Source organism: Neolamprologus multifasciatus, chromosome 2 (genome assembly GCF_963576455.1).
Source record: "Neolamprologus multifasciatus chromosome 2, fNeoMul1.2, whole genome shotgun sequence".
Taxonomy (NCBI): Eukaryota; Metazoa; Chordata; class Actinopteri; order Cichliformes; family Cichlidae; genus Neolamprologus; species Neolamprologus multifasciatus.
The window spans coordinates 3,274,181-3,283,703 of NC_140440.1; the positions used below are offsets into that span (position 1 = coordinate 3,274,181).

The following is a 9,523-nucleotide window of genomic DNA, read 5'->3' on the forward strand; positions in this document are numbered from 1 at the left end:
ATAGCACGTTCGGTTGTGGAGCCGAGGCCGGTACTAAGCATTTCGGCACGTTGTGAAGCCGTTAGCGTTCAGGCAGCCGCTGCTGTGACTCTAAGACACTTCCTGTCTGTAAAGCGCAGTTTTGCCCAAAATAATTCACCAGGCGGTAAGTTACTCTTCTCTGTAATCTAATCCAACATCTCTGTGTGTGATTAGTTTATATCACCTGGGTTTTTTATTAATTGGATCGGTCTTCCAGGCCGCGTCTACAGCCTGGTGTAGAGGGGGAGATGCTGTTAGCAACCCTAATGACATTGTAACTAGAGTATAATTATATAATCGTGTATTACTTATAAATTACAATATTTGAGTATTTTGAACTGCCATCGGATGGTATAATAACTGTTATTGCGTGAAAAAGTCGAAACACACGGCTCCCAAATGAGCTACCGGCTTGATTGTTTGGTCTCCAGGATATAGCCATCCCCCACATGGAGCTCTCTTTTAGCCGTGGCTCGGTCGTTACTGCCTCTTTTACCTCTCCATTTTGTCGTATAGTCCCTACATGTTAATTTAAATAAATAGTTTAAAGATAAATTTCGTGTTTGGTTCACCCTTCGGTCCCGGTTCGGAGCTGCTAGCGGGGCTCTCTCCGGCAGCAGCGGAGGGGTGGCCGGCCGGGACACGTGCTGCGGCCGCCGCTCGCCCTGCCTCGCTTTGGGAGCCGTGTGTTCGCTCAGTTTCCACAGCTTGGCTCCGGAGAGGGCCGTCTAGCATGCCATGTGAACCCGGTTATCGGTGGAACAGTCCACTGAGGCTCGCGTGTAAGCCGGTGAGCGGCTCCAGGCAGCGGGCACGCCGCGGCCTTTGTGTGCGTGCATCGCGGTCCTTCACGCGGAGCTCGGATCGTTAAGCTAGAGCCAGCTGGAAGCATTGGGGCACGTTTTTAGGCTAGCTGGGCTAGTCCACCTTAAAGCCTGGTGGACCAGGGAGGGCTGGGCGGTGTGTCACAGCAACAGATGGCTCGTGCTGTGTGTACAGGTGTGCACATTTATCTGCACAGCACTTTGCGGTGGAAGGTAGAGAGAAGGCCAGTGATCCCGTGTACTCCCGGTGTTAGCAGGGGGCTAAATTCTCTCTAACAAGAAGACACCTTCAACAGCAGGCTGAGGGAAGGCGGCCATCTTCCTTGGCTAGCCCAGGGGGTAAGGAGGAGGAAGACAAATTGTAGGAGTGCAGGGCTTAATTAATTAACCGAAAATGGATTTAAAGTTTATCAAATGTCCAAAGACATGAAAATAAAGACCAGGAAGCATGCTCGAGCAGGATATCCAAGGTATGGTTAGGCTCACCTGAGATAGATTTAATCTTAAGCATCAGGTTTTACAGGATTAGAAATTAGTAAATCAGAGGGATGGCTCAAAATCGAGGGAGAGTGGATACACTGGATGAAGATGGAGCTGCTAGGCGGGAGGACAAGAGGAAAATCTCAGGAGGTTCCTAGGTGTAGTGCACGGGTAGGCAACTCCAGGCCTCAAGGGCCAGTGTTTTGCAGGTTTTAGAGATCACCCTGGGTCAACACACCTGAATCAATGCTTAGTTCATTACCAGGCCTCTGGAGAACTTAAAGACATGTTGAGGAGGTCATTCAGCCATTTGAATCAGCTGTATTGGATCAACAACACATCTAAAACCTGCAGGACACTGGCCCTTGAGGCCTGGAGTTGCCTACCACTGGTGTAGTGAAACAGATGATGATGCTGGGATAGAGATGGAGAAAGATGTTGGGGTGTGGGAGTAGGAGACCATTGTGCCTTCACTGGTTTTGGGAAACAAGCGAGAGATGCATTAAAGCAAATTTCTGTCAATTTATGTAAATAAAAGAGATTAAAAGTATATGATTCACTAGCGCTTCATTACATCTGTCGCTCTTTGCGATGACCAGCAGCAGTCACCGTCTTGCCTGGATTACATTTTCCCTGATATCGGTCTTCGGTCACATTTATGTCTTGATGAAATCTTTCCCTGTGCTTGTTGTTGACAGAAACATGAGTCTTGAATCATCTGATGAGCTATGTTTCACACTCATGATTCGTGATTCTCTGCTTTCACTCTGCGTCCACGAGTGTTTTGTGTGCTGCGGATTCAGTATCAGTTCGGAGTTCAGGGGCAACAAATACGCCTCCTTTTATTCTGCCTTCACTTTTCTGGAGACCAAACTTGTTAAACACTGAAATACGTTACTGTCTTTTCTTTTTCTTTTTTTTTTTAAGTCAGCTAAAAAAAACTAGGCTTGCTTGAAGAAAACATTTTTTAAAATTTGAAACCTGGAAGCGAAATTCATGAAAGCACAGCTGAACGAAGCCCAGCAGCAAAATACTCATTGGCCGGTGTAATCTGCACAACCTTCTAAATGTAATACTTGTCGTACTTTGATTTTTGTTTGATTTTACCCAAGTTGGACAGTCTGCACACTGTACAGTTCAAAGCAACAAAGTTCAGATCAACATGAATTGTGATTTAGGATGTTTGCAGGCCACCTGTGTCACCACCACCTGTCAGAGGCCACGCCCCTAATAATGCAAACCCTAGTCCAGTTTAAACAGCTTTTATAAAGGTAGAACTCATCTATAGAGACCACAAACTAGTTTGTTTCAGGCTGTAAACATGTTCATTTTAACTGAGTTGCTGCTGGAGCCCCTGCTGGATGCTATAGGAACTGCAGGTTGTAGTTCTTGGATATCATAACAGATGTTCATCACCGTTGTTTCAGTTGATGTTGAGATCAGGTTTATTTAATATCATTACTCAGACTTTGTTGATTTATTAAACCTAAAAAAACATTAAATAGATATTGGACAACAGAACACAGATTAAAGCCAAAACTGTTACTGAAATAAACATTAGATGCTAACACATTGTCCGTGTTGAGCTTTTTTTGTCCTATTGTTGGAGTTTTACACTGAGAGAGGTTAGCGGGTAGAGTCGGCGAGTAGCTCATGTAGCAGCCGTGGTTTCTGTCTAAAAATATCCAGATGAGGAGGCCAAGCGGGCTGCCGGCTTCACAGGTGGATACCCTGGAAATGTTTTTAGCAGAGACCCTCAAATAAAAGCCACCAGCTCTTTCTGCCACAGTAAAGTGACCCAGCTGGTTGTTTCCTGTGGTTCATTTCCATTCAGCGTGAAAGAAGGACCTTGGGATTGATTGTTGAGGAATTCACAGCAGGAATGACTTTTTCCAGTCTTCCTTATAGACTCCATTCATGTTGCTACAGAGAGAAAATCTACCAGTAGAGGCACGAAGCGGGCAATCCATCGAGTCTGACGAGCCCTGCAGCTTTCTGTGGAAAAATCCTGAGCGGGTCTCATTGTAAAAACTGCAAATGTTCAAGAAACAGGGAAAGTATGCAGGTCTGTCTGAGCATGCCAGGCGTGTCTGTGGAGCGCAGCAAGCTTCCTGCTTCTGACACCTGTTTGCATCATAGTTGTTGTAGAACACATCTGAACAAGCCATAGTCTGCAACCATTCCAAAACATAGTCAATGTTCGTGCAGTTTCCCGTGGACGATGTGCTATCTGCCACAGAAGAAACTGTTTTTTAATAAGACTTTCAGCGTAAAGTCAGGTGTGTCAGAAAGTAGGGCTGTGCGATATGACCAAAATCTCATATCCCAATGTAAGACACTTATCGTCCCGAAATTTTTTATTTTTTTTTTACATTTTCTGCTAATTCTGTGGGTTAGTGTCCACGCCCTGTGAAAATCGTCTCCAGGGCCGTTTTCACATCGGTGCACACAGACGAGGCAGAATGGGTCGGCTCTGCTGAATACAGGCGTCACAAACACGTAGAGGCCGAGCCTGAAACGCGATGAGTCGGTCTGCATGAGCAGCTCATCAGCACCTGAAACAAAGTTCCTCTACCCCACGGGGTCTGCTGCTCTGAATGATCAACGTTTAAGAGACTACTGAGCTCAGAATGACTTCATTGAGCAGATTTCTCAGTCTGTGCAGTCCTCATGTCTCCGTATTTGTGGCACTAAAATGTCCATGATGAATTTGTTCACAGCTGTCGGGATGAGCGGAGCTTTCTTTGTTTGTAGTGATATCATCTGTCCTGTTGCTGATCTCAGCCTGCTCTTTCTCTCTGCAGAGATTTCAAGTTGACCAAAGAAATGGTGATGGAGAAGCCAAGTGCCCAGCTGGTCGGGCGAGAGTTTGTCCGACAGTATTACACACTCCTGAACCAGGCCCCCGACTACCTGCACAGGTACAGCTGGCAGCTGTTTGTCTGTCAAATCAAATCACTTTTATTGTCACATCACATGTGCAGGTACACTGGTACAGTACATGCGAGTGAAATTCTTGTCAGCATACGAGGGAGTGACTGAAGCGTCACACGCTCGCCCGCTGTCTTTGTAAATGTCTTCCTGCACACACTAAACCCGTCTCTGCTGTTTGCACTCAGGTTTTATGGAAAGAACTCATCCTACGTGCACGGTGGCCTGGACAGCAACGGCAAACCGGCGGAGGCCGTTTACGGACAATCTGTAAGTAAAGTGGCAGGCTGTGGCTTTAAGGTCAATTCCAAAGAGCTAGAAGGAACATGTAACTGTACTACAAAGTAATATGTTATAGTTACAGCTTAAATTAAAACACACATACGCAGGCTAATTTCAGACGAGGCTGGCCCATCCTGAATGATAAGCTGAACGAGGCGGCGTCCTCTGATTGACGTCTGACCACAAGCATGAAGTTTGAGTTCATAGTTTTTAGGTTTGGACGCGGGAAGTCTGACTCGGCCTGTCTGTTCTCTTTTCCAGGAGATCCATAAGAGGGTGATGGCTCTGAGCTTCCGAGATTGTCACACCAAGATCAGACACGTGGACGCTCACGCCACCCTGAATGAGGGCGTGGTGGTGCAGGTGATGGGCGAGCTGTCCAACAACATGCAGCCCATGAGGAAATTCATGCAGACCTTCGTGCTGGCGCCCGAGGTCAGTACTTCCATCGCGCCTTCAGCCTGTTATCATGTGATCTGTGACATGAACCCGCAGTAGAAAGTGTTGATTGATGGGTTTTCCTTTCCTTCAGGGAACCGTTGCAAACAAATTCTACGTCCACAACGACGTGTTCCGTTACCAGGACGAAGTGTTTGGTGACTCTGACTCTGAGCCGCCTGAGGGTGAGAACACATCTAGTTCTGTTTTTGTTGTGATTCATGACTCTTTCAGAGATCAGATTAAGAAATCCTGAACATGTCTGATCGGTTAAATGGGGATGAAAATATTCGGGTAGTGAGTCGAGTGTTTTCAGAGCAGAGGTGGAGGAAGTTCAGCGTTGCTGCTGTTAGTACAGCCACAGTCTCGCGCGGATATTTAATGTTACGTACGTGTTTTGGTTTTCAGAGTCCGAGGACGAGGTGGAGGAGCTGGAGGAGAGGGTTCCCTCCCCTGACGTGGCTCCCGAGGAGTCAGCTCCTTTCTACGATCCAGCAGCCTGGTATGTGATCGAAGCGCGCTGAAGAGACTCACCTTCTTGTCGAGGTTTAAACTTGAATATTTAAACGCACAGAACAAAGCTGCATCCGGGTTGTTGAAGAGGAATATGATGTCACAGTTTTATTTACTGGAGTTCTAAAGCAAACTGCCACAAGTAGCGTTTTCAGTGAAGTGAACTTCTCTCTTCGCTTCCAGTTCAGAGCCAGCCGTTCCTGGTGACGAGGAGGAAGCAGTGGTGGCAAGCCCAGAGCCAGAGCAGGAAGCAGAGAAGGAGGCCGAGGCGGTGGAGCTGAAGCCCGAGACGAAGCCGGACACGCAGACTGACGAGCAGACAGAGAAAAGCCCTGCCCCCGCCACACCATCCGCTACAGAAGCTGTCGCTGCACCTGCCGAGCCCGCCCCCGCCGCCCCGGAGGAAAACAGGGTAGGTGGTTGTGTGGCGGCGTTTATGAATTGGGTTAAGTGGCGAACACGAGGATCTGATTTCCTTCCTTTGTCTTCCAGCCGTTCTCCTGGGCGTTGGTCACCAGTAAGAACCTCCCTCCCAGCGGGGCTGTCCCTGTCTCAGGAATCCCTCCCCATGTCGTCAAAGTCACCCCCACAGCACCGGTGAGTCCCTGTTCTCCCTCAGAACCCTGCTCAGGCTTTATGTCGCAGGTGTGGGTTCAGAAGTGCCGTGATGCTCTGAATGAACATTCATGTCAAATATTAGCAAATATAAACACAAAGACTTTGATTTCTCAGCATTTTTCTGGAAATGGCTGTCCTTTTACTCTTTGGCAGCAGATGTCACTATTTTAAAAGCAGATTTAATCTCACTTTATGATGCAATTGCTTCTCTTGGGTAGAAGATGATGGGAGGGCTCTGAGAGCAGAGGACACATAGCTTCTGCCAGCAGCACGTTTGTGATGATAATCAGACCCCCGAGTCCAGAAAACAAACTTTTTGTTTAAAATGCATTTTGACTCTCATAGCCCAGAGCTGAAGTGAAGTCAGAGTCCCAGACACCAGCACAGAGACCACAGAGAGACCAGAGGTCAAGGGAACAGAGGCCGGGAGGTCCTCCGCCCACTCACAGAGGCCCCAGACCAGGTACGCATAGTCCCGTCAGCAGCAGGCCTTTATTGTAAACCAGAGGTAACATCACGAAGCACCTCAGAGGAGCTCGGCTGCAAAGGTGTCCCTGGCTGATTTGTGACAGCGGGGTCTCCTCGGGGTGTTTGGATTTGTCATTTTTGCTGAACACAGAGAAGCTGTGTCTGAAAAGGACTCTTCTTGTTTGTCTCAGCTCGAGAAGGAGAGCAGGGTGAGTCGGAGGGGCGCCGGGTGGTCCGGTATCCCGACGCACACCAACTCTTTGTGGGGAACGTGCCTCACGACGTGGACAAGAACGAACTGAAGGAGTTCTTTGAGCGTGAGTTGGATTGTGTGAAACTTTGTTTTTTCTTTTGTTTGTAGGTGTAAAATCTGACTGTTTTTACTGCGTCTTTCAGAGTACGGGACAGTCCTGGAGCTCAGGATCAACAGCGGAGGGAAGCTTCCAAACTTTGGCTTTGTGGTTTTCGACGACTCTGAGCCTGTCCAGAAGATCCTCAGTAACAGGGTGAGCTTTTTGATGCTTTCAGCCAAGGAGCTTCACGCTCAGCTGTTTGTGTCTTGGCCCGTGACAACCGCTTTAATGCCTCTTTTCTCCTTCAGCCCATCAAGTTCCGAGGCGACGTGCGCCTGAACGTGGAGGAGAAGAAAACCCGGTCAGCCAGAGAGGGCGACAGGCGGGACGTCAGGCCTCGCGGCCCCGGCGGGCCCAGAGAGCGGGTTGGGGGCAGCGGGGGACCCCGGGGCCCCTCTGCCCGCGGAGGCACGTCACAGAAACCCAGCTTTGGCTCCGGACGGGGCGCCGGACCCAGCGAGGGACGCTACCCTGCCCCCCGCCAGTGAGGCTCCCGGCCTTTGAACCTGAGTTCATTACTGTCATTTACCTGAGCAGGTGTGTGCCTGCCGCAGCAGGAGCTGATTGGACACGGCCAAATTCTCTGCTCCGCTCCTGGGAGGGAAAAGCGAGGAACTCTGTGCGGTCGTGGTTCCTCGTCGTTTCCCTACTGGCGCATGAGCGTCAAAACAGGTTTCAGTAATCAACGCAGGTTTAGTCGAGAGCTCTGCCCGCTCCTTCCTGCTGATTTCAGCAGCATGTGTCTCTCCTGAAGATGGCTGCCTCTTCCTCCTCCCCGGATGCCCTCCACTCCAGCCTCCTCCCCCCCCCTCACCTCCTGATTTGAGGACGTCGCACTCATTTCTCCCATCGTCTTTTCCTCCTCTTCTTCTTTGACCTCCACCAACACGTATTATTTGGACTCTTGTCGGTTTTTTGTTGTTTTTCATGCTGAACTTGAATTTATTAAACAAATCAAAACATGCAAACACATAAAGGGTAAATACTACTTGAATTGGGGATAATGAACCCAGAGGTTAGGTGTTGTTTTTCGCGTTCTCTCCCTGTTTCTTAAAGGAACGTGTACTTTACTGCTTGGGCAATCCTGTGTATTGCTGCCACCGTTGTATCTAGCGATGGATCTGTCTTATTTTTTTTCTATCAGGTCAAGAGCTGAACTATAGTGGTTTTATTTGAGTAATAATAATGTTGGCTTGTAATATGTGGATTGACAGACGTGTCTGAATGGAGCATGTTTCCAAACCCGTTGTTAGGCTTCTACCGATGCACTTCATTTGTCATGTTTAAAGCGAGCTCACCGGCCAACGAGAGAACTAAATTAAAGTGAATTACTGTTTTGAACGTTGTTTTGGAGCTTGTTTTCAGTCTGTGGACGGATGCACGGGGAGTTAAACGTGTTTGAGAACGGCAGCACGTGTCCATGTCCAGGAACATGGATGCTTAAAAGAAGGAGAAGCTTTAATACTGATCTTTTTCTTTTAATGCCTTTAATTGATTTAAAAAAAAAAGGTGAGTTTTATCTTCACTTAATCCAGAAACTATAAATTATTCATTTAAACCATAACAAGGCCAAGGTCTATGGACATGTGTGACAGTGTTCATTTGACCAGCTGGTTAACACAGCAGCAGCGGCATTCGGCTCCCTCCAATGGTGCGTCTGGAGGAAGACGAACTTCACCCTGATTATCAAAATCCGCCTGTACCACACACTGGTAATTCTTCTCTATGGGTCTGAGACCTGGGTCATCCTCAAGCCCGAACTCAACAAGCTCGAGTTCTTCCAAATGTGCCGTTTGCGTCAGATTCTCCGAGCATCCCTCTGTGACCGGCTCAGCAACAGCATGATATATCGTCAATGTCACCCGCAGCCCTCGATAGAAGAGCTTTTTGGTTTGGCCGCATCTGCTGCATGAGCAATCATCGCCACAAAGAAGTCTTGGATCGAGCAAATTGAAGACTATCTTAAACGACAACATCTAACCCTTGAGCAAGCAAAGATCAAGGTCTGGAAGTGCATTGTTGACCAAGATGGAAACCCTACGACACCCATGGAGACATATTGGCTTCGTGGATGACCTCCCCTACCGACTGCCAGCTAGGGACAAAAGAAGGAGAAGAGCAGGTTAACGCTGGTTTATGAAAGCAAGGTTTCATCAGTCATGGCGGTAACAGCAATACATGCAGTTCACTGTGAAAGGCCGTGGTCATCGACAGGTAAAACCTCTCCATACCTTTAGCAAAAAGGAAAGTTTTAAGCCTAATCTTAAAAGTAGAGATAATGTCTGTCTCCCGAATCCAAACTGGAAGCTGGTTCCACAAAAGAGGGGCCTGAAAAACAGTGTTGGGTAAGTTACTTTAAATTAGTAACTTAGTTACATTACTAGTTACTTCTATCAAAAGTAACTCAGTTACTTCAAGTTACTCGTTACTTTCAGAGTACCTAGTTACTAGGGAAAGTAACTTTGTTTTACTCAGAATTCTCTTGTTAATGTGTTGCTTCCGTAACTGGATACCCAGCAAGATTGCCAGTCTTCTAGCTTGCTTACTTGCCACAAGTGCACTGTGCCACCTACCAATAGAAAGGAAAAAATAATG

General features: G+C 47.7%; 1 protein-coding gene across 1 annotated transcript; it reads left to right on the plus strand.

Annotated features, from left to right (window-relative positions):
• The first annotated feature begins 4 nt into the window (after positions 1–4).
• On the plus strand, positions 5–8,269 carry g3bp1 (GTPase activating protein (SH3 domain) binding protein 1). The gene is made up of 12 exons (XM_085182891.1): positions 5–145; positions 4,130–4,246; positions 4,445–4,526; positions 4,800–4,973; positions 5,071–5,161; positions 5,385–5,478; positions 5,673–5,901; positions 5,982–6,086; positions 6,453–6,570; positions 6,767–6,892; positions 6,972–7,081; positions 7,177–8,269. The coding sequence occupies exons 2-12, from the start codon at positions 4,152–4,154 to the stop codon at positions 7,414–7,416; spliced, it is 1,464 nt and encodes a 487-aa protein (XP_085039017.1). The 5' UTR covers positions 5–145; positions 4,130–4,151; the 3' UTR covers positions 7,417–8,269.
• Positions 8,270–9,523: the final 1,254 nt, after the last annotated feature.

Coding starts and splice junctions, on each gene's coding strand:
- g3bp1 (XM_085182891.1), top strand. CDS start 4,152: ATGGTGATGGAGAAGCCAAGTGCCCAGCTGGTCGGGCGAGAGTTTGTC. Junction 4,247..4,444: donor GCCCCCGACTACCTGCACAG/GTACAGCTGGCA, acceptor GTTTGCACTCAG/GTTTTATGGAAAGAACTCAT. Junction 5,479..5,672: donor TTCTACGATCCAGCAGCCTG/GTATGTGATCGA, acceptor CTTCGCTTCCAG/TTCAGAGCCAGCCGTTCCTG.